The sequence below is a fragment of the Oncorhynchus mykiss genome, chromosome 30, assembly GCF_013265735.2.
Source record: "Oncorhynchus mykiss isolate Arlee chromosome 30, USDA_OmykA_1.1, whole genome shotgun sequence".
Taxonomy (NCBI): domain Eukaryota; kingdom Metazoa; phylum Chordata; class Actinopteri; order Salmoniformes; family Salmonidae; genus Oncorhynchus; species Oncorhynchus mykiss.
The window spans coordinates 29526506-29552462 of record NC_050570.1 but is presented as its reverse complement, the minus strand read 5'-3'; the positions used below and the strand labels follow the sequence as shown (position 1 = coordinate 29552462).

The window sequence follows — 25957 nt, the reverse complement described above, 5'->3', positions numbered from 1 at the left end:
TCACTCTCATTTGTGAATAAAAAGTCAAGTATGATCACATTAATAGCTAAATAAATACTGCAGTAGCTGTTTTCAATGTATTTCTGCCTTGAGCTGCAACACTGCATGGCTGCATTTCTCTGCATTTCTCTAATTTGTTGCTACTATCCTGTCTCTATAACTCCCCTTATGTATGCTGTTACTATAGAAGTGAGCTAACTTAACTTAAAACAGTGAATACACTAGCTGTGCCACTAGAGATTCTGGGTTCGAGAGACATCTAATTTGGAGACAGATCATCTCCAAAAAAATAAAACCCTCACTTTCGAGACTGAAAGTCATGGTAATTACTGGTAATCTTTATAACTAGCAGTTAACATTACAGTACCCTAGTAGGCCACGTTTAATTTGCGTGTTGCCATTGCATTGATTGTATGGAACGTACAGTCACGACCAAAAGTTTTGAGAATGACACAAATATTAATTTTCACAAAGTTTGCTGCTTCAGTGTCTTTAGATATTTTTGTCATATGTTACTATGGAATACTGAAGTATAATTACAAGCATTTCATATGTGTCAAAGGCTTTCATTGACAATTACATGAAGTTGATGCAAAGAGTCAATATTTGCACTGAGAGTCAATAGATGCTTTTTTTTCAAGACCTCTGCAATCCGCCCTGGCATGCTGTCAATTCACTTCTGGGCCACATCCTGACTGATGGCAGCCCATTCTGCATAATCAATGCTTGGAGTTTGTCAGAATTTGTGGGTTTTTGTTTGTCCACCCGCCTCTTGAGGATTGACCACAAGTTCTCAATGGGATTAAGGTCTGAGGAGTTTCCTGGCCATGGACCCAAAATATCAATATTCTTTCCCCGAGCCACTTAGTTATCACTTTTGCCTTATGGCAAGGTGCTCCATCATGCTGGAAAAGGCATTGTTCGTCACCAAACTGTTCCTGGATGGTTGGGAGAAGTTGCTCTCGGATGATTTGTTTGTACCATTCTTTATTCATGGCTGTGTTCTTAGGCAAAATTGTGAGTGAGCCCACTCCATTGGCTGAGAAGCAACCCCACACATTAATAGTCTCAGGATGCTTTACTGTTGGCATGACACAGGACTGATGTTAGCATTTTTGGGGGATTCAGTTAATTTGCAATGCAAAGAGGGACTTTGCAATTAATTGCAATTCATCTGATCACTCTTCATAACATTCTGGAGTATATGCAAATTGCCATCATACAAACTGAGGCAGCAGACTTTGTGAAAATTAATATTTGTGTCATTCTCAAAACGTATGGCCATGACTGTACAGGTGCTTCGGTCAAAATGGCGAAGAGGCAGAGCAGAAAAAGGAGAGTTAAAGTAGTTAAAGTAATCACAGTTGTAGTTTCTTGATCTACAGTATACTGAATCACACCTGTTTTGTTCAATTGTTGTGTGGTCATTGAAAAAACTATACATATTTAATTATCACTTTTATTTAAATGTATAATAAATATTTATTAAACAGATTCTTTTAACATTCAGTTCGCAAAATGACGATGTCTGCTGCACCAGAGGTACACAATAGTGATGCTAAATTAGGAACTTTCAAAAGAAACTTGAAAATACATTCCAATACCTCTAACTAATAACTTGTGTTATTTTGTTTTACAGCTGTCTCTCCGCTGTCCAATTATGGTAAAAAGCTCAACTTACAACTATTTCAAAACACATATTTGATTTTCACTTTTATTTAGATATATGTTGTACCCAGGGCCTAAAATGAACACCCACCAAATACGGGTAGATTTTGGCATTGGCGGGTATGATTTCTATTTCATCAGTCACGTTGCCGGGTGGTCAGGGCTCCACATTGCAAACATTTCACTCTCATTTGTGAATAAAAAGTCAAGTATGATCACATTAATAGCAAAATAAATACTGCAGTAGCTGTTTTCAGTGTATTTCTGCCTTGAGCTGCAACACTGCATGGCTGGGGGCTGTGTGCACTTGAAGAGCTGAGTGACAGATACATTTCTAGAAGCGCTGCACACAGGCATAAAAATGGGTCTAATTTACTTCAAATGAAGTGAGACTTTGTCCTTGTGTTTCTTGGCTATTGACATACTTTTGTTCACAAGCTAGGATGTTTTTCAATGTTTGAGTTTAAGCTGCTAGGGTAGAGAAGCAACGGGATACTAGTCAGACTCAATCTCACAAGCACAAACATGACTCCAGTCGTGTTACCAGGGTAACCTCCCCGACCTTAAAAGGGCAGATGAACATTTGTGTTTCATCTGGGATATTTTGGTTAACATGAAATCAAATAATATACCACATCACTTCTTACTAGTAATACATTTGTTTTTAGAAACATTACAAAGCATGGTCATCTGTTTTTTTGTGTTTTGTTGGTGTAATTTTAGTGGGAAAAAAATATTTTGGCTGCTAGAATTTTAAATATACCTGCCACAGTGGCTGGTAGACCAAAAAGTAAATTTTAGGCCCTGGTTGTACCCATCTTTTTGTGGTGCTAATTTAGGAAGTTCAAATTAAATGTAGCATACATTAGACGTCTGTTATTGTTAACATGTGATTAATTTTGTCTCAGAAGTTTCTCCACCAAGCTCACCTGGAAGACTGTCCCCCAACAGATGATGTTATGGTGATATTATTGTTCTCTAAGCACTGAAAAATATTTAAATTAATTTAAATATTAACTGTACCCTTGTACTTGACTTAACTATTGCAGGATTCCAAATAATCGTGCTGATGAATCTGGAAACAATTATCGAAAACCAGTTGGAATTCCTAGCAATTCAGCGACAGCTGCTAGCCGCTGGAGCACAAGATCTGCCAGACGAAGTCCTGCCTAGACCTTGTACAACCAAGGAGGATTTGGGGGACCTCTGCAAGAGTCTGGAGGAGGCCACCACATAACGGAAAGAGATGGTAAGCATCTTAATCTTTGAAAATGTTCCGAAAACTTCCAACAACAATCTGTTGTAAATCACAGTATTCAAGATGATTACTTCTGTTCCCTAGGGGGAAGGGACCTCAACACCATGGTGCGCAAGGTCCTCTGCACAATTGTTACCAATTAGGTTTTCAAACACTACAGTTTGAGAGGGAAGACCTGGGCCTAGATTCACATAACCTTCTTAAGAATAATTGTATTCTTATTTGCCATTTTTTGCTTAACTATAGACTTAAGAAAGTTAAGCAAAGTTGCTATTCCTCGAAGGTTCTTGGAAATGTTTTCTCCTTAAGCAAAACGTTAAGAAGAAATTGATTCTTGAAAATAAAGATTTGTTCTTAATTCCAAGATAGCTAAACCCTTGTCCTAAACTCTGGGCATTTAGAGAATAAGCTCATGAAAGCATTTGAACATGTTTCATTCACTCAAACTTCATCTGAAAGTTTCAGTATTAATTATTTTAAACCCAAGAACATGTTTTAGAACAGTAATCTCAGTACGAAATGTGCTAACATGATATATAGATAGCTAGCTAAATTGGTTATCTAGCAACAAACATCTTAAGAAGATTAACAAGACGATGTTTAAAATAATAATAATAATAATAAAATCAGAAGATCTTAAGATTTAGTTGAGGAATTGCACTTACCAACTATCTTATAATTAATTAACCATTTTTTACGTTTTTAAATGTTTGCGTAATAAGTGTTTTTTTTGTGAATCTGGGCCCAGGTGATTTGCAGGTTAATAGCCAGGAGGTTCAATACTAACCTACACTGAGTGTACAAAACTTTAAGAACACCTAATATTGAGTTGCACCCCCTCTATTTGTCCTCGACAAGGACTCTACAAGGTGTCAAAAGCGTTTCACACAGATGCTGGCCCATGTTGACTCCAATGCTTCCCACTGTTGTGTCAAGTTGGCTGGACATCCTTTGGGTGGTGGACTATTTTTGATACACACGAGAAATTGTTGAGCATAAAAACCCCAGCAGTGTTTCAGTTCTTGACACAAACCGGTGCACGTGGCACCTACTACCATACCCTGTTCAAAGACACTAAAATATTTTGTTTTGCCCATTCACCCTATGAATGGCACACATACACAATTCATGTCTCAAGGCTCCTCCCCTTCATCTAGACTGATTTGAAGTGGATTTAACAAGTGATATCAATAAGAGACCATAGCTTTCTCCTGGATTCACCTGGTCAGTCTATGTCATGGAAAGAGCAGGTGTTCATCATTTTTTTATTCACTCAGTGTAAAGTTGAAGTCGGAAGTTTACATACACTTAGGTTGGAGTCATTAAAACTCATTTTTCAACCACTTCACAAATGTCTTGTTAACACTATAGTTTTGCCAAGTCTGTTAGGACATTTACTTTGTGCATGGCACAAGTTATTTTTCCAACAATTGTTTACAGACAGATTATTTAACTTATAATTCACTGTATCATAATTCCAATGGGTCAGGAGTTTACATACACTAAGTTGACTGTGCCTTTAAACATCTTGGAAAATTCCAGGAAATGATGTCATGGCTTTAGAAGCTTCTGATAGTCTAATTGACATCATATGAGTCAATTGGAGGTGTACCTGTGGATGTATTTCAAGGCCTACCTTCAAACTCAGTGCCTATTTGCTTCAGCCAAGACCTCAGGAAAAAAAAATCAGCCAAGACCTCAGAAAAGTCTGGTTCATCCTTGGAAGCAATTTCCAAACGCCTGATGGTACCACGTTCACCTGTACAAACAATAGTAAGCAAGTATAAACACCATGGGACCACGCAGCCGTCATTCCGCTCAGGAAGGAGACGCGTTCTGCAAATTAATCCCAGAACAACAGCAAAGGACCCTTTGAAGATGCTGGAGGAAATAGGTACACAAGTATCTATATTCACTGTAAAACGAGTCCTATTTTGACATAACCTGAATAGCCACTCAGCAAGGAAGAAGCCACAGCTCTAAAATCGCCATAAAAAAGCCAGACTATGGTTTGCAACTGCACATGAGGACAAAGAACGTACTTTTTGGAGAAATGTCCTCTGGTCTGATGAAACAAAAATAGAACTGTTTGACCATAATGACCATTGTTATGTTTGGAAGGAAATGGGGGAGGCTTGCAAGCCAAAGAACACCATCCCAACCGTGAAGCACGGGGGTGGCAGCATCATGTTGTGGGGGTGCTTTGCTGCAGGAGCGACTGGTACACTTCACAAAATAGATGGCTTCATGAGGATGGAAAATTATGTGGATATATTGAAGCAACATCTCAAGACATCAGTCAGGATGTTAAAGCTTGGTCACAAATGGGTCTTCCAAATGGACAATGACCCCAAGCATACTTCCAAATTTGTAACAAAATGGCTTAAGGAAAACAAAGTCAAGGTATTGGAGTGGCCATCACAAAGCCCTGACCTCAATCCTATAGAACATTTTTGGAAGGAACTGAAAAAGTGTGTGCGAGCAAGGAGGCCTACAAACCTGACTCAGTTACACCAGCTCTGTCAGGAGGAATGGGCCAAAATTCACCAACTTATTGTGGGAAGCTTGTGGAAGGCTACCTGAAACGTTTGACCCAAGTTAAACAATTTAAAGGCAATGCTACCAAATACTAATTGAGTGTATGTCAACTTCTGATCCACTTGGAATATGATGAAAGAAAGAAAAGCTGAAATCTGTTCTCTCTCTACTATTATTCCGGCATTTCACATTCTAAAATAAAGTGGTGATCCTAACTGACCTAAGACAGGGAATTTTTACTCTGATTAAATGTTAGGAATTTTGAAAAACTGAGTTTAAATGTATTTGGCTAAGGTGCATGTAAACCTTCGACTTCAACTGTATATATATATAAAAATATATATATTTTATAAACTCATATTTAACCCCTTTTTTACTTTCATAATTCCATTACTTATTTTTCAACCGTTACTGGTTACCTTCAGACGAGTCCTGTTACACTTGTGGGGGTTGTAGAGCAAAACAGAGAACACCATCATGTTCGTGAGAATCTCCCCTTTCGACAATTCGCTTGTTAGATTTTTTTTGTTATGTAACTTAGATTGACGCAAATCAACTCTAGGTGGTTATTCTGCTGTTCTAGCAAATGGTTTAACTTGTTCAGATAAAAATGAAAGGACCAGCACTCACTTGATATGATTTGCAGTGAAAGTTTTGTTTATTTTCTTAATTTTACAGTAGCAACATTTCTTAATTACACTACATGGACATATTTCAGCTTGCGCCTTCCTCAGTACATGTGTCCAGTTCTTACAATTGCTTCCTGGCCCCATATGACCAGATGTTTGATGGTTAGCAAGTGCTATTGGTTTGGTTGAGTAGCAGGCAGCAGGGTTCCTATGAGCAGCCCTCTTCCTGTAGAAAGGTGATCTTCTCCTTGTGCATTTCCATTATTTTCTACAAAGCTACACTGAGTGACCATCTTCATAGATCAAACTAGATACATGGGGTGTATTTTCAGTTAGCATTAGGCAAGTTTGACTTATGGGGTCTAACATGCTGACTGGACAGGCAGCTGACTGGACTGACTGTCCCGCCATTGTGCGCATGTTGATTTTGTCCATCCACACCAGGCACGATCAGGACACGTACGTTGAAATATCAAAATTAACTCTTAACCAACTGTATTCATTTGTGGACAGGTTGTAGCATTCATGGACTTTTAGCTAGCTAGCTTGATGTTGCTAGCAAATTTCTCCTTGGATATAAACATTGGGTTGTTATTTTACCTGAAATGCACAAGGTCCTTTTTTCTGGATCTTTGTAGAATGTTCTCTACTCTGTCAATTAATCCACAGATAAAAGGATAAATCTAGTTAGTTTCTAGTAATCTCTTGTCGTGACGTTGTATTAGTTAATGTGACGACTGTTGCTCATCTAATTATTAAAGGTTTCTAATTGCGTGATTAACTGAATCAAACAATTATTAACTTATTAACCTGGGGCACCATGGGAAAATTAGTTTTATTGAGTTTCTATTTCCCAAATGAACTCAAAGAATATCAGGTTATCGATTTTACAACAGCCGCTAATTAACCAGTTGCCTCTACCAATCTCGTTCTGAACATCGTATAGCCCGTGAATCTGCATGGACCAGGGTCCCAACAATGAATTTGTATCACACCAATCTTAGTTGAATATTTATTTACTAAAAAGCTGAAATTATGATAAAAGATACACATAGACAAAACACATTATAGGCTATTGATTAGAACTTAGTATAACGGGCCAACACACTATGGCGCGTGTTACCCACGATGGGGATTTCAATAGAGAGAGAAAACAAAGTATGCAAGAGAAATATACATTTGGGTGAATTTGTCAGCTATGCTATTCTAACCCTAGCCTTGCCCCAAACTGCCGCTCTTATGGGTCAGAATATAATGATGTAATTACGTGGGGATGATCTCCGAGGATTCTCTGCGTAGGCCTTCAGCTGTTCGATGACGCGCTACTCCGGTGCACCTCTCTGAGAGTCCTCCCAATGTCAGTCCTTTTTGGCTTAGGAGTCTGTTCCCTCACCCTTTGCTCTGGAAGGGGTCTTCTGAGGCCAGACAGCTCTGTAGCTCAGAGCTCACAGCATAGGAATGAAACCCTTTAGATACCATGATTCGATGGGAGATGGAGGCTAGGTGGTTCGACTTGAATTCACCCGCTTAGACACAGCTAATCATCCGTAGCTTGGGTAGAAAAGGATTTCTTTGTCCTCAAACTTGCGTTGCATTCTGGGTTCGTTGACTTTTTAGACCTTGCTGCAGCTGGGGTCACATAGTCCTCCTGTAAATTCTATACTCTTGGGTCAGAAGTAGGCGTAACCGCCTTTAGGGCAATTCTCTGGGCGTACCAAGTTAATGATGCAAGGTCTAGATTTTATTCAAATCCAATTTTAGACAACTAACTTAACATTTCATCTTCCCCCCCAAAATTGTCTTTGATTTGGATATTTTCCATACGACGTACAATGTATTAACATCAGACATACACTAGGAACACTCTTCACATTACAATGTTTTCGTAATAACTTCATCTATTAACCTTTAATAACAAAACAAAAATGACATACATATCGTCATGACCCCCATTGTGGCTGACGGAAACAATCGTTCCAAAGTCCCTTTATTTTATGTTTAATGTTCTGAGGCTGGTTCTCCATAGTAACAGGACAAAGGAATTTGTCTGTGGCCTGAGATTTACCAGGGGCGTGAGAGGTCATAAAACCCCCCAGATCTTCAGACCACTAGAGCCCTCCTCCTCTGTTGTGGTTGAGAGATAATCTGTAGGGTTGTGGTCTCCTGTAACCTGACCTGATCAGGACAGTCATGACACTCTCCTCCTTCAGTCTTCTTCTTCTGTGGACGCTCCTAAAAACCAATGAGGAGATGGGAGAGGCAGGACTTGCAGCGCATCAAGTGTAAAAAATATAACCAAGTTCTATTTTAGAGCCTGGCTACGCGGACGATCGTGAGCAGTTTGGATGAAATTATTGGATAACATAATGTGTACATTTTTTTTGCAACATCCCTGTCTTAGTCATTGTGAGTGCAGAGACTTTTGATGATGCAGAATAAAGGCTCCCCTCCTTGATCCTTTCATTGCAGAATTTGATACACTGCCATTACAACCACTTTCACTGCTACACAGAAAGTAATCATCCTCAGTGCGCTTTCTGCGCTGTGCAGTTTTTTTTAATTCTGAACACAAACTGGCAAAATGGCTCTTACGAAGTACAATAGGGCTATCCCCGACAAAATTAATTATTGGTCGACAAAAAGTCATCTGTTTGATTGGTCGAAACTTTAAAACATGTATTTTTACATATACAGTATAGACACACCCAGTGTGTTTTTAATAAAATCAACTATATGCATTGAGCTTGTCTGATGCTTACGGTTTGATGAAATAAGACAAATGCCTCGAGAGGGCGCCAGAAAACTTAACCTGACCCAACTATTCTCCTCCTGCTGTTCAGTCAGACCCAAGTTAATAGTTGATACAATGTTTCATTGCAGACAGGCCATGTGTAACCAATGTGATTTTATAGGATGTTTGTTTTTATCAGGATATGTTCTACCTGCAAGCTGCAATGTTTTTATTTGTTGGCTTTGTGTAGGCAATTTTTTACATAGTTGGCAATGGCAAGTTACTTTTCAGGACTAACCACATGACAATGACTGAGATATGAAGATACATTTCAAATGAAACAGTTTCATGAAAATGTGCATATGAAAACCATAACTGGCACGCAGATCGGTAGAAATGGTAAGATAAATTGGCATTCCACATGCGAAAGGTTGCCGACTCCTCGTGTAACCTATTACTGGCAACTTCAGGAGGGTAATGGCAGAATCCTGAAGCTTGCACTAGCAAACTTGCAACACTGTATAAAATATTCTGAGCCCTCAGTTTCCCACGCCAGTTATCTCGGGACAGACACAGCTGTAGGGATAAGAAGCAGTGCTTGACTTGGGCAGGAGCTCACTGGAGCTGAGTACCTGCACCTCAAATTTTCTACTGCTTGAACTCCTATTACTCTTATTGAATATTAGCTCAAAAGTATTGTGGAGCTCCTGCACCTACATTTAAACAGTATCAGCAAATCAAATCAAATTAATTTATATAGCCCTTCGTACATCAGCTGATATCTCAAAGTGCTGTACAGAAACCCAGCCTAAAACCTCAAACAGCAAGCAATGCAGGTGTAGAAGCACGGTGGCTAGGAAAAACTCCCTAGAAAGGCCAAATCCTAGGAAGGAACCTAGAGAGGAACCAGGCTATGTGGGGTGGCCAGTCCTCTTCTGGCTGTGCCGGGTGGAGATTATAACAGAACATGGCCAAGATGTTCAAATGTTCATAAATGACCAGCATGGTCGAGTAATAGTAAGGCAGAACAGTTGAAACTGGAGCAGCAGCACGGTCAGGTGGACTGGGGACAGCAAGGAGTCATCATGTCAGGTAGTCCTGGGGCATGGTCCTAGGGCTCAGGTCCTCCGAGAGAGAGAAAGAAAGAGAGAAGGAGAGAATTAGAGAACGCACACTTAGATTCACACAGGACACCGAATCGGACAGGAGAAGTACTCCAGATATAACAAACTGACCCTAGCCCCCCCGACACATAAACTACTGCAGCATAAATACTGGAGGCTGAGACAGGAGGGGTCAGGAGACACTGTGGCCCCATCCGAGGACACCCCCGGACAGGGCCAAACAGGAAGGATATAACCCCACCCACTTTGCCAAAGCACAGCCCCCACACCACTAGAGGGATATCTTCACCCACAAATCAGCACCCACAATGAGTACTGGAACGTATTTCAGTCCAAGTCAAGCACTGATAAGGCATGCCTATTTTATGACGTTTCCATTGAATTACATTTTTCCCTTTCACGCTGAGTGGTTATCGAAAGGGAGAGAGATATTTCAAATACATTGAGGAACTATTGTAATTCTCAATGGATGTAAAAACAGACTTCGGGTTAGGTGTAGAACATTACTTTGTGTAGCTCCACGGATCATTAGTGGTGGTGCATCAGATCCCCAAATGGGCACATTTATATGCCTACATTTGCGCGCAGGCCAGGTAGCCTATAGGCCTACTTCTATGCTTGCGCGTCCCTACTCAAAATTGACAGGAGCGCTCCAAACAAAAGACAATGACTAAATTGTTAACTCGTTTCTCACAAGTGTAGCATAGGTTGTGCACTCTGCAAACAATGTGTCCACTCCGATAATGAGAATGTGAAGACTGGAATAATAATATTGAATGCGTTAAAATAAATTACCATAATCAAAGTAACAAACATTGTAGATTAGAATTTATAGGAATTAACAGTAAATATACTACTGGTGATATGTGGAATTGATATACACTAACAATCAAATGCAAAAAAATTCACACAATAAAGTTATAAAACAATGAATGTGCACAAATTGGCGGGAGAGAGCGCATTCTAGAGAGAGAAGTGCATTCTGCATCTGGGCGCATGGTCAATCCGTCTTCTGCATTGGCCATGTAGCATTTATGGTGATATGGCCTCAGCAGAAGTCAGGGCATTCATACTTATTGTACTTCGCAGAGCAGTGCAGAGCCTAGTGGTTAGAGCATTGGGTCAGTAACCAAAAGGTTGCTGGATCGAATCCCTGAGCTGACAAGGTAAAAATCTGTCGTTCTGCCCCCCGAGCAAGGCTGATGTGGATGTCGATTATGGCAGCCCCCCGCACCCCTCTGATTCAGAGGTTAAATGTGGAAAATGCATTCAGTTGTAACATTGACTAGGTATCCCCCTTTCCCTGTTATCAAGGAAGAGAGTTTGTGTTAATACAGGATGTACCATCCCCACCAACCGTCAACAAATCATGTCAATGCGGAGCTATACAGAGCCCTTGTTAAAACATTTTGGTGGAGCATGGCAATAAGCTCGATTTGGCCTCTGCATGCCTCTGGAGGCACTGCAATTGCATCACACCCTCCAGTCTAGGCCTCCGCAATGGATTCGTTCACTGAGATGGGCGCAAATATATAATATTTGTTACTGCTCAACTAAAACAATCTCGGTCGACTAACAGCCTAACGACCAAACAATCGACCAGTCGACTAATTGAGGTCAGCCCTAAAGTACACCAACAGTCAGTGACTCCCGGTAAGAGTTCTGCTGAGGTCCTGCTCCCAGTCTGCTTGCTTTCTGGCCAATACATCATTATTTCTCTCATCACCTTTGTGTGTGTATGTGACATGATTTGTGTTATGTCCCGATTCTCTACCTCGGGCTCAGCTCGAGGCCCAAATTAGGAATGAACTGTCCTCCAACAACCAAAATTAGGAATAAATAGTATTATATGTGATTAGAAATGTATTAACTTGTGACCCACCTCTGACATAACCAGGTCACACTTTGGGTCCTGAAACCCTGCTCTACCTCCCTAAGTGTGCACCAATGCCCCCCCCCCCCCCCCCCCCCCATTAAAGCATTGGATTGAGTCATGTTTTATTTTTCCATTCCGGTTGGGATTTAAAACTCAGCTAATGCATATGATTTCAGACTTTTTCTGGTCAAAGCACAGATAAAAAAAAACATGTTTTATACTTAAGTTAAAATACCAATGAACTACAAAAGCACAATGCTGAACTTTTAGGAAGGACACAATATCCTTAAGAACCCCAATAATAGTATTTAACTATTTAAGAACTCTTTGTTTTACAGATTGCAGAGAGGGTTGAAGAGGAGGTTGTGGAGGAGTGAGCCCTTGACTCCCCTGTACCATAGACGGTGGTCAGACAAGACAATTGTGTAATCCGTGTGTGTGTGTGCCAATCAGATTACAGATGTCTGAATTGTTAGCAAAAATTATAAATGTGTTAACTGTTAATATATTTTATTTTGTAAGATTTTATTACTTTTTTCAAACAATACAAAACATGCATATACCAACAACAGCATACAGACGCACACAAACATCAATGACATAACACCTGGCCAGACCCACCTGCTCACACCCCATCTCTCCTGCATCACTCTCCGCAACATAGCCTCAAACTGTACCATTTTGTTTTACTCTGTCACCAACGCATAGTATTGGACTTTTCCATTGTGTTAGTGATGGAGGATTAGTTGATTTCCAGTTAAGTGTGCATTTTTTTTCAAGATGATTGATGAAAAGTATCATTCAACCCATCGGGTATCTCACTGCTCACTTAAATGCCATGTCTTGAAATATGCAGACAGATGGATTAAAATGAATTTACATTGTGATACTTCTGACAGACAACTTTCTATCTCTGCCCCTAACATTTGGACTTCATAGCATCCGCAGAAGGCATGGATTATTGTTAGTTTTACGCTTAAGACATGACTCTGCCGTTGTGCTGACGTATGCGATTTTTCTCTTTGTATAATACATTCTATACATTAGTTTATACTGGATTAAGTGTACATTTTTGTTATTGGTTATTATCCTATACTGGGAGGTTGAGATAATGTATGATAATGTAATTAGCATGACATTGTAAGAAAACAGTAAACTTTCCAGGACATAGACATGTCTTATATGGGCAGAAAGCGTAAATTCTTGTTAATCAAACTGCGCTGTCCAATTTACAGTAACTATTACAGTGAAAAAATAGCATGCTATTGTTTGAGGAGAGTGCAACAACAACAACAACTTTTATCACGGAACTGGTTTGATGCATTCCCCTCTGAAGGTAAATAATGTACTTATATTCAGTAGTCTTGCTCTGATTTGTCATCCTGAGGGTCACAGAGATAAAATGTAGCATAGTTTTGTTTGATAAAATCTATTTTTATATTCAAATGTAGGAACTGGGTTCTACAGTTTGAACCCCTGCTGTCTCTGGCTCCACACCCACCCCACCTGGCCAACTAGATGTGTGAAAGTTAGTGTATAGGCCAATGATCCATCATGTATGAAATTCCTGGGAGTGTATAAACTTTAGATTTTGCATTATCATATCATTTTTGTATGTTCTCTATAGTTATGTATTTGAAAATGTATCAATTTACCAATTCGGCACATTTGGGCATACTTGCAATGCTTCACTGGATCAAGGCGGCAGGGTAGCCTAGTGGTTAGAGCGTTGGACTAGTAACCGGAAGGTTGCGAGTTCAAACCCCCGAGCTGACAAGGTACAAATCTGTCGTTCTGCCCCTGAACAGGCAGTTAACCCACTGTTCCCAGGCCGTCATTGAAAATAAGAATTTGTTCTTAACTGACTTGCCTGGTTAAATAAAGGTAAAATAAATAAAAAAATCTGAAACTTTGCAAACACACTACTGTGTGTATAGAAAATGCATGTTTTTTTTGTTTGTATTATCTTACCAGATCTAATGTGTTATTCTCCTACATTTAATTTCACATTTCCACAAACTTCAAAGTGTTTTCTTTCAAATGGTATTAAGAATATGCACAGTCCCCAAGAACAAATTCCAGAAAGCGTACAGTATTATATAGAGCCCTTATTGCATGGAACTTCCTTCCATCTCATATTGCTCAAATAAAGAGCAAACCTGGATTCAAAAAGCAGAGAAAGCAACACCTCACGGCACAACGCCTCTCCTCTAGTTGACCTAAATAGTTTGTGTGTGTGCATTGATATGTAGGCTACGTGTGCCTTTAACATTTCTTTATGTAGTTCAGTTCTTGTGCTGTTCTTGTCTATTGATGTTCTGTATTATGTCATTCTGTATTATGTTTTGTGTGGACCCCAGGAAGAGTAGCTGCTGCTTTTGCAACAGCAAATGGGGATCCTAATAAAATACCAAAAAATGCCAAATATCCTTGCTTCAGGTCCTGAGCTACAGGCAGTTAGATTTGGGTATGTCATTTTAGGCGAAAATTGAAAAAATGTCCGATCCTCTGTTATTGATGTTCCAACATTCCCTCCATCATGTGCCAATATCACTTATTTTTAAGTCTTGGAGAGCTTAAAATGTTCCATTTGATTCTGAGTTGTATTTGCCCATATGAAGTCAGTTAGTTATGACTGAGTATACTGTACTTAAAAAAATGTCTTCAGTGGGGTAATTGGTTTTACTGAGAATAAATATAAGAACTAATTGTTCATATTTAATTGTGCCAGCCAGTGTGTGTGCTAATCTGATTGCAGATTTCTCCGACCCCATTTTATAAAAGAAATTGATAACAGAAATCATAATTGTGTTATCTTGTGTGTGTTTCCAACTTTGTTACCTTCAGAGAATGTTCCCAACTTTGTAACCTTCAGAGATCGTTCCCCGCTACCTTTATACAACCAAAAGAGAATGTTCAAAGAGCATGAAGAAAACTGCCCATTTCAACCTTCAACCTGGGAAACATTGGTGCAACATTATTGGAACGCACAACCTTCAGGGAACATTCCCAGAACCAACATTTGTTTTCTGGGAAGTGTCCTTTTTGTCTTGTAATTTCACATTTGGAAGGTGCATTGAAACAATTAGCTAGCATCTGATTTCATAATTTCTAGAACAGCCAGCTAGCTAACAAGCTAAATAAATAATGCACTGAAATGAGCTTCTCTCGAGGGGATCACTATGGTAGCTAGCTATGGCTATTCTCAAGAACAAGCAAGCCACTATCTGAGAAGCATGTCTGACTGATCGAGCATTCTACTCAATGCATTGTTAATGAGCGCTGATTTAATCAAAAGTGCATTACAGTGGCTGGAAATACAAGTACATTGCAAAAGGAGGTAAACACTTAGTAGGAAAAGCTTTTATCATAATTTTTGTCACCAGATGTTAGATGTAGTATAATGTTAGCTAGCTATCTAGCTAAGATTGAGGGGAGACCACCGGACTTTAGCTCGCTAATGTTAGCATTGCTACATCATTTTGACAAACTTTGCTAACTAATGACAACATTGCCATCCGTTTGACGACAAGAAAATGACGGCGAAGTTGTTTCCTACTAAACATTTGTTTACTTTAACAATGTCCTCATATTTCCAGGCCACTATAATGTTATTTAGATGAAACAGTCGTTAGCCTTCATCTAGCCTCTCCCGAGTCTCCAAAAACCTGATGATCAGGGTTTCAGGGGAAATGGAAAGACAGCCTGTGACTCGACATCTGGTTTTGAATGTTAGCAAGGCGACACTCCATCTTAACTCCTCCACATTTGCTGGATTGGTTGAACACTGCAGAAAGAGAACCACCCCCGACCAGTTTATTTTCCTTCTCGTCAAGACCAATATGTACAGGGTATCTACAGTACATACGAATTGACCGTACTAATCATATTTCATTCATGTACAGGGTCTACTTTGACACAAGAAAACAATCCAGACTAAGAATTTGCTGAAGGTAACCTCATAATGAATACTAAACTCAGCAAAAAAAAAAAAAAGTCCTCTCACTGTCAACTGTGTGTATTTTCAGCAAACGTATTGTGTAAATATATGTATGAACAACAAGATTCAACAACTGAGACATACACTGAACAAGTTCCACAGACATGTGACTAACAGAAATTGAATAATGTGTCCCTGAACAAAGGGGGTCAAAATCAAAAGTAACAGTCAGTATCTGGTGTGGCCACCAGCTGCATTAAGTACTGCAGTGCATCTCGTCCTCATCGACTGCACCAGATTTGCCAGTTCGTGCTGTGAGATGTTACCCTACTCTTCCACCAGGGCACCTGCAAGTTCCCGGACATTTCTGGGGGGAATGGCCCTAGCCCTCACTCTCCGATCCAACAGGTCCCAGACGTGATCAATGGGATTAAGATCCGGGCTCTTTGCTGGCCATGGCAGAACACTTACATTCCTGTTTTGCAGAAAATCTCGCACAGAATGAGCAGTATGGCTGGTGGCATTGAAATGCTGGAGGGTCATGTCAGGACGAGCGTGCAGGAAGGGTACCACATGAGGGAGGAGGATGTCTTACCTGTAACGCACAGCTTTGAGATTGCCTGCAATGACAACAAGCTCAGTCCGATGATGCTGTGACACACCGCCCCAGACCATGAAGGAACCTCCACCTCCAAATCGATCCCGCTCCAGAGTACAGGCCTTGGTGTAACGCTCATTCCCTCGACGACAAACACGAATCCGACCATCACCTCTCGTGAGACAAAACCGCGACTCGTCAGTGAAGAGCACTTTTTGCCAGTCCTGTCTGGTCCAACAACGGTGGGTTTGTGCCCATAGGCGATGTTGTTGCCGGTGATGTCTGGTGACGACCTGCCTTACAACAGGCCTACAAGCCCTCAGTCCAGCCTCTCTCAGCCTATTGTGGACAGTCTAAGAACTGATGGCGGGATTGTGCGTTCCTGGTGTAACTCGGGTAGTTGTTGTTGCCATCCTGTGCCTGTCCCACAGGTGTGATGTTCGGATCGACCAATCCTGTGCATGTGTTTTTACACATGGTCTGCCACTTCGAGGATGATCAGCTGTCCGTCCTGTCTCCCTGTAGCGCTGTCTTAGGCGTCTCACAGTACGGACATTGCAATTTATTGCCCTGGCCACATCTGCAGTCCTCATGCCTCCTTGCAGCATGCCTAAGGCACGTTCACTCAGATGAGCAGAGACCCTGGGCATCTTTCTTTTGGTGTTTTTCAGAGTCAGTAGAAAGGCCTCTTTTAGGGTCCTAAGTTTTCACGACTGTGACCTTAATTGCCTACCGTCTGTAAGCTGTTCGTGTCTTAACGACCGTTCCACAGTTGCATTTTCATTAATTGTTTATGGTTCATTGAACAAGCATGGGAAACAGTGTTTAATAGACTGCTAAATGTGTTTTTGTTTTCTCTTGGTTTGTTTGTTATTTTCCATATTATGTCTGAGAAGCTTCCCAGGAGGGAGCTAAACATAGTCCATGTTAATATATGAATCCTTAGAAACAAGAATCATGAAGTCAGTAACTTGCTAACGTCAGATAACATTAATATATTAGCATTTCTGAGATTCACTTAGCTAGTTCCTTTGATACAATAGTAGCAATACAAGGAAATACCATATATAGAAGAGACAGGAATGCTTATGGGGGAGGTGTTGCTGTATATATTAATAGTCAAATCCCAGTAATGCTTAGAGAAGTGTTATTGAAGAAATGTGGCTGCAGATTCACCTGCCTCATCTAAAGCCTATTATTTTGGGGTGTTGCTATAAGCCACCAAGCGCTAACAGTCAGTATCTAAAATAATGTGTGTGAAATGCTTGATAGTGTACAGTCGAAGTCGGTTGTTTACACACCTTAGCCAAATACATTTAAACTTAGTTTTTCACAATTCCTGACATTTAATCACTGTTTTAGGTCAGTTAGGATTACCACTTTTATTTTTAGAATGTGAAATGCCTTAATGATAGTAGAAAGAAAGATTTATTTCAGCATTTATTTATTTCATCACATTCCAAGTGGGTCAGAAGTTTACATACACTCAATTAGTATTTGGTAGCATTGCCTTTAAATTGTTTAACTTGGGTCAAACATTTCGGGGAGCCTTCCACAAGCTTCCCACAAAAAAAGTTGGGTGAATTTTGTCCCATTTCTCCTGACAGAGCTGGTGTAACTGAGTCAGGTTTATAGGCCTCCTTGCACGCACACACTTTTTCAGTTCTGCCCACAAATTTTCTATGGGATTGAGGTCAGGGCTTTGTGATGGCCACTCCAATACCTTGACTTTGTTGTCCTTAAGCCATTTTGCCACATCTTTGGACGTATGCTTGGGGTCATTGTCCATTTGGAAGACCCATTTGTGACAAAGCTTTAGCTTCCTGACTGATGTCTTGAGATGTTGCTTCAATATATCCACATCATTTTCCATCCACATGATGCCATCTATTTTGTGAAGTGCACTAGTCGCTCCTGCAGCAAAGCACCCCCACAGCATGATGCTGCTACCCCCGTGCTTCACGGTTGGGATGGTGTTCTTCGGCTTGCCAGCCTCCCCCTTTTTCCTCCAAACATAACGATGGTCATTATGGCAAATAGTTATATTTTTGTTTCATCAGTCCAGAGGACATTTCTCCAAAAAGCACGATCTTTGTCCCCATGTGCAGTTGCAAACCATAGTCTGGCTTTTTTATGGCGGTTTTTGAGCAGTGGCTTCTTCCTTGCTCAGCGGCCTTTCAGGTTATGTCGATATAGGACTCGTTTTACTGTGGATATAGATATTTTTGTACCTGTTTCCTCTAGCATCTTCACAAGGTCCTTTGCTGTTGTTCTGGGATTGATTTGCACTTTTTGGTGTTTATACTTGCGTACTATTGTTTGTACAGATGAACGTGGTACCTTCAGGCGTTTGAAATTGCTTCCAAGGAAGAACCAAACTTGTGGATATCTACACAAAAAAAATTATGTGGTCTTGGCTGATTTCTTTTGATTTTCCCATGATGTCAAGCAAAGAGGCACTGAGTTTGAAGGTAGGCCTTGAAATACACCCACAGGTACACCTCCAATTGACTCAAATTAAGTCAATTAGCCTATCAGAAGCTTCTAATGTCATGACATCATTTTCTGGACTTTTCCATGCTGTTTAAAGGCACAGTCAACTTAGTGTATGTAAACTCCTGACCCACTGGAATTGTGATACAGTGAATTACAAATGAGATAATCTGTCTGTAAACAATTGTTGGAAAAATTACTTGTGTCATGCACAAAATAGATGTCCTAACCAACTTACCAGTGCCTGTTTTCTGGTTCAGGTTATTAACTAACTTACCAGGGCGTTTACAAATACTACAGGAATAAGATCATCCACATGTATTAATCAAATTTTTACTAATACTGTAGAACTCTGTTCTAAAGCTGTATCCGTACCCATTGGACGCAGTGATCACAATATAGTGGCTATAACTAGGAGAATCAAGGTTCCCGAAAGGTCAAACCCGGGTATATAGTGACGCTTCTAGCACCGATGCACCAGTCGGGAGGCCCTAATGTTACCAATTATTTTAATGATTACTTAATTGGCAAAGTGGGCAAACTTAAGCAGGAAATGCCAACAACAACTGAGCCATCCTATTCATGCATAAAAAAAATGGTAATGAAGGAAATGCATTGGAAATTTGAATTTGGTCAAATTTGTGTTATCGATCAATAATGACAAACCTCCTGGCATTGACAACTTAGATGGAAGGCTACTGAGGATGGAAGCTGACTCTTTGGCCACTTCTATCTGTCATATCTTTAATCTGAGTCTAGAGGAAGGAGTTTGTCCTCAGGCTTGGAGGGAAGCCAAAGTCACTCCACTACCCAAGAGTGGAAAAGCAGCCTTTACTGGTTCTAACAGCAGACCAATCAGCTTGCTGCCAGCTCTTAGCAAACTGAAAACAACAGACTTTCAGCATGCTTATAGAGAAGGGCACTCAACATGTACTGCACTGACACAAATGACTGATAATTGGTTAAAATAAATTGATAATAAGAAGATTGTGTGATCTGTACTGGTAGATTTCAGTCCAGCCTTTGATATTATTGACCATAGCCAAAAACGTACAGTACCAGTCAAAAGTTTGGACACAAACCTATTCTAGGGTTTTTCTTTATTTGTATTACTTTCTACATTGTAGAATAATAGTGAAGACATCAAAACTATGAAATAACACATGCAACCACCCTTTGCCTTGATGACAGCTTTGCACACTCTTGGCCTTCTCTCAACCAGCTTTCATGAGGTAGTCACCTGGAATGCATTTCAATTAACAGGTGAGCCTTGTTTGAAAGTTAATTTGTGGAATTTATTTCCTTCTTAATGTGTTTGAGCCAATCAGTTGTGTTGTAACGAGGTAAGGGTGGTATACAGATAGCCCTATTTCTTAAATGATCAGGTCTATGTTATGTCAAGAACAGCTCAAATAAGCAAAGAGAAATGACAGTCCATCATTACTTTAAGACATGAAGGTCAGTCAATCTGAAACATTTCAAAACCATCAAGAGCTATGATGAAACTGGCTCACATGAGGACCGCCACAAGAAAGGAAGACCCAGAATTACCTCTGCTGCAGAGGACAAGTGCATTAGAGTTGCAGCCCAAATAAATGCTTCACAGACTTCAAGTAACAGACACTTCTCAACATCAACTGTTCAGAGGAGACTGCGTGAAATCAGGCCTTCATGGTCGAAATGCTGCAAAGAAACCACTGCTAAAGGATACCAAGGCTACTTGCTTGGGCCAAGTAACATGAGCAATGGACATTAGATCGGTGGAAATCTGTCCTTTGGTCTGAGGAGTCCAAATTTGAGGTTTTTGGTTCCAACCACCGTGTCTTTGTGAGACAGAGTAGGTGAACGGATGCTCTCTGTATGTGTGGTTCCCACCGTGAAGGATGGAGGAGGTGTGGGGGTGTTTTGCTGGTGAAACTGTCTGTGAGGCTGTGTAAGGGCAATTTGACCAAGAAGGAGAGTGATGGAGTGCTACATCAGATGACCTGGCCACCACAATCACCCGACCTCAACCCAATTGAGATGGTTTGGGATGAGTTGGACCGCAGAGTGAAGGAAAAGCAGCCACCAAGTACTCAGCATGTGTGGGAATAAGCATTCCAGGTGAAGCTGGTTGAGAGAATGCCAAGAGTGTGCAAAGCTGTCATCAAGGCAAAGGGTGGCTACTTCAAAGAAGCTCAAATATTAAATATATTTTGATTTGTTTAACACTTTTGGCTACACATGATTCCATGTGTTATTTCATAGTGTTGATGTCTTCACTATTATTCTACAATGTATAAAATAGTAAAAATAACTAAAAACCCTTGAACGGGTAGGGGTGTCAAACTTTTGACTGGTACTGTATGTTTTATGGCTTTTCAATCTCTGCCATATTGTGGATTAGAGCTATAGTCGCTTGCGAAAGTATTCACCCCCTTGGCATTTTTCCTATTTTGTTGCCTTACAACCTGGAATTAAAATGTATTTTTGGGGGTTTGTATAATTTGATTTACACAACATGCCTACCACTTTGAGGATGCAAACTATTTTTTATTGTGAAACAAAAGGCAAAAAACAGAAAACTTGAGCGTGCATAACAATTCACCCCCCCCCCCCCCCCCCCCCCCCCCCCCCCCCCCTTGCTACTTTAATATATTTCAGATTCTCGATGACAGGAAAACATGCTGTGCCTTAAACAGTCTTGTCTGTAGTTGTCAGTTTAATGCACTAAGATATTCAGGAGTCAATTTAAACTTTTCAGAAAACGAGGCACGACTCAGGCAACTTTCAGCCATTTTGTTGCCACAACAGCTCATCCTTTCCATGGGAGAGCATCCTCACCTGGCTGATAGTGGACCGTTTCAGCAGGATCTAAAAGACAGTAGGTCTGCTGAAGCACCTAGAGGAGCTGCTGGAGTTTAACCACACACAGCAATGGTTTTTGGTCAGGTGGCCCACTACCCTTCTCATGGTTTCCTAAGGGTTGGAAAACAAAATAGAATAGTTGAAAGGCACACTGTCAGGTTGGGATTTGATGAACCCTAAACTAATATAGAAAATAATGTATTAAAAAATAACTTCTGTAAACTTCTAATCAGGCAAGAGCCCCCTTACAGTCTCTGGTACTGTCCCTTGAGCTGATATAATTGTTCACTATTGTAAGTAATCTGACCATAATAACATTTAATTTAGAAAGTAATATCAGCACCTGAAGAAGAATGTGAAGTGGGTGGAAGCAAAGGGGATTGTAACTGCATGGCAATGAACTTGGCTCCTACTTCGGCTGGCAGACATCTTCCTGGCCTCAGTAATGGTCAGCAGACTGCACCGAGTGGTGAAGGACAGCAGGCCAATGGAGGCTGCTGAGAGGAGGACAGCTCATAGTAATGGCTGGAACGGAGCAAACACAGGGAAACTATGTGTTGGATGTAGTTGATACCATTCCACCAATTCTGCTCCAGCCATTACCATAAGCCCTGGGTGTGTCTTTGTCTGTCTGTCTGTCTATCTGCCTGCCAGCCAGTATGTCTGTCTTGGAGTCCCAGAGCCCGTCCTCACCAATTAAGGTGCCACCAACCTCCTGTGATGGGGGTCAATTACTTTTTTGTTGCCTGGAAATACACTGCTCAAAAACATTAAGGGAACACTAAAATAACACATCCTAGATCTGAATGAATGAAATATTCTTATTAAATACTTTTTGCTTTACATAGTTGAATGTGCTGACAACAAAATCACACAAAAATTATCAATGGAAATAAAATTTATCAACCCATGGAGGTCTGGATTTGGAGTCACACTCAAAATTAAAGTGGAAACCCACACTACAGGCTGATCCAACTTTGATGTAATGTCCTTAAAACAAGTCAAAATGAGGGTCAGTAGTTTGTGTGGCCTCCACGTGCCTGTATGACCTCCCTACAACGCCTGGGCATGCTCCTGATGAGGTGGCGGATGGTCTCCTGAGGGATCTCCTCCCAGACCTGGACTAAAGCATCTGCCAACTCCTGGACAGTCTATGGTGCAACGTGGTGTTGGTGGATGGAGCAAGACATGATGTCCCAGATGTGCTCAATTGGATTCAGGTCTGGGGAACGTGTGGGCCAGTCCATAGCATCAATGCCTTCCTCTTGCAGGAACTGCTGACACACTCCAGCCACATGAGGTCTAGCATTGTCTTGCATTAGGAGGAACCCAGCGCCAACCGCACCAGCATATGGTCTCACAAGGGGTCTGAGGATCTCATCTCGGTACCTAATGGCAGTCAGGCTACCTCTGGCGAGCACATGGATGGCTGTGCGGCCCCCCAAAGAAATGCCACCCCACACCATGACTGACCCACCGCCAAACCGGTCATGCTGGAGGATGTTGCAGGCAGCAGAACGTTCTCCACAGCGTCTCCAGACTCTGTCACGTCTGTCACATGTGCTCAGTGTGAACCTGCTTTCATCTGTGAAGAGCACAGGGCGCCAGTGGCGAATTTGCCAATCTTGGTGTTCTCTGGCAAATGCCAAACGTCCTGCACGGTGTTGGGCTGTGAGCACAACCCCCACCTGTTGACGTCGGGCCCTCATACCACCCTCATGGAGTCTGTTTCTGACTGTTTGAGCAGACACATGCACATTTGTGGCCTGCTGGAGGTCATTTTGCAGGACTCTGGCAGTGCTCCTCCTACTCCTCCTTGCACAAAGGCGGAGGTAGCGGTCCTGCTGCTGGGTTGTTGCCCTCCTACAGCCTCCTCCACGTCTCCTGATGTACTGTCCTGTCTCCTGGTAGCGCCTCCATGCTCTGGACACTACGCTGACAGACACAGCAAACCTTCTTGCCACAGCTCGCATTGATGTGCCATCCTGGATGAGCTGCACTACCTGAGCCACTTGTGTGGGTTGTAGACTCCGTCTCATGCTACTACTAGAGTGAAAGCACCGCCAGCATTCAAAAGTGACCAAAACATCAGCCAGGAAGCATAGGAACTGAGAAGTGGTCTGGTCACCACCTGCAGAACCACTCCTTTATTGGGGGTGTCTTGCTAATTGCCTATAATTTCCACCTGTTGTCTATTCCATTTGCACAACAGCATGTGAAATTTATTGTCAATCAGTGTTGCTTCCTAAGTGGACAGTTTGATTTCACAGAAGTGTGATTGACTTGGAGTTACATTGTGTTGTTTAAGTGTTCCCTTTATTTTTTTGAGCAGTATATGATGGCATTGCAAAAGTAGGCAAAAGTTTAACAGGAAACAACTATGCCATCATTATCATGTTGTCAAATGGATGGTGATGTTGTCATTAGCTAGCAAATTTAGTCAAAAATAGCTAGCAATGGTAATGTTAGCTAGCGAAATTCCGGTGGTCTCCACTCAATCTTAGCTAACGTTTTACTGAATCTAAAGTCAATCTGGCAGCATCAAAATTATGACAAAAGCTTTTCCTACAAAAGATTTGCCTCCTTTTGCAATCTTTGTATATCCAAGCCACTGTAATGCACTTTTGATTAAATCAGCGCTCATTGAGAATGCGTTGAGTAGAACGCTCAATCAGTTGGACATGCTTCTCAGATACAGGCTTGCTTGTTCTTGAGAGTAGCCATAGCTAGCTACCATAGTAATCCCTCGAGAGTAGCTAATTTCAATGCATCATTCATTTAGCTTGCTAGCTAGCTAGTTGACTGTGCTAGAGGTAATATAATGCTAGCTAATTGTTTCAATGCACCTCCCAATGTAAAATTACAAGACAAAAAGGACACTTACCTAAGCTGTTCCTCTATGTCCCCTTGGTTGTGAAGGTTAGGCAGCATGCTAGCTAATCTCGTTCCCAGATACTTCCACCAAAAGGCGCACTCCATGGGGTCTAGAATATGAAGTAAATGCTTGGCTGTGTTTTAGGTCACCACATATCCTTCTTGGATGCATTTAAGATGTATTTGTTTGTGTTCATGAAGCTTCCCATGTCGGCCCAGTTGATCAAGAAGAAATAAAGCTATATCAAGAAGGTTCAGTAGTTTTTTCCATTAGTAGAGTCTTAGAGAACTCAGTATTCTCCGCAATGGATGTAAACTAATGACAACACCATCTATATTGCTCATTACACTAATACTGTATCTCCCAATGCCTCAAACCGAGGTGAAAATAAAAGTCGATCAACTCAAGCAAACCGGACATAATGTCAACCTGTGCATGAGAGGAAGCCAAGCTTAACGTTTCAGCATAATAAAGGCTATTTCTCTTAATAACTTGCAACCGGATTGTCTTGTATCATTATAAAGTTATCTTTCTCAAATTAACGAGATAATTGATTATTTCATTATAGTTTATTTAATTATTTTGTAATAGTGTGATATTATCTTATAATAATTATATACCCCCAAAAATTATGCCACTGTATAATATATCACAATGGTCAAATAAATATGGTAACATTTCTATCGTTGCTTTCTGTTTTGTTCCTAACCAGTACATCGGCAGTCTGGACGTGGCTCGGCCGAACAGCAGAGTGGAGATTGTGGCTGCTATGAGGAGAATACGGGTTAGTTGTCCCCTTCATCTAAACAAACTAGTCACCTACCTCACCTCAGCTACTGTTGTCCCGTTGTCGAACCTGCCACATAATGCCCCATTGGCATGTAGGCCATGGGGTAAATCTATCTAGATATGTGTTGGGGCTAGAACATAAAGGGCGACAGGCGAAAGGGCGACCGAAAGGTTGCAAGATCAAATCCCCGAGCTGACAAGGTAAATACATCTGTAATTCTGCCCCTGAACAAGGCAGTTAACCCACTGTTCCTAGGCCGTCATTGAAAATGAGAATGTGTTCTTAACTGACTTGCCTAGTTAAATAAAGGTAAAACATTTTTTTTTTTAAATTGGCAAAATCGGCGCCTAAAAATATTGATTTCCGATTGTTATGAAAACTTGAAATCGGCCCTAATTAATCGGCCATTCCGATTAATCGGTCGACCTCTACTTTGAACGGGGTGTATCAAGAATGGTCCACCACCCAAAGGACATCCAGCCAACTGGTAGGTGGGGGGGATAGGCTAACGAGTAGCCTTCAGAATGTATCCTATTGGAATATAATCAAATAACAAGAGGCCTATTGCAACCAAAACAACAAGCAGGACC

The 25957-nt window shown here is 41.0% G+C and overlaps 1 protein-coding gene across 6 annotated transcripts in view; it reads left to right on the top strand.

Moving 5' to 3' along the window:
• Positions 1–25957, top strand: part of LOC110521692 (carboxyl-terminal PDZ ligand of neuronal nitric oxide synthase protein) — a 234343-nt gene that overhangs the window by 4203 nt on the left and 204183 nt on the right. For 3 of the 6 annotated variants that reach the window (XR_005040857.1, XR_005040856.1, XR_005040854.1), the window contains exons 9-11: positions 1640–1663; positions 2718–2917; positions 12163–13522. The exons of 1 other annotated variant lie outside the window; for it this stretch is intronic. Coding sequence is in view for 1 of the 5 variants with exons in the window: in XM_021599469.2 (XP_021455144.1) it covers positions 25290–25361 (72 nt within the window). In the remaining 4 variants the exon portion in view is untranslated. Of the gene's footprint in view, positions 1–1639; positions 2631–2717; positions 2918–12162; positions 13523–25289; positions 25362–25957 lie in introns of those variants that run through there. 2 more of the 6 variants (XR_005040855.1, XM_021599469.2) reach the window with 2 other exon arrangements.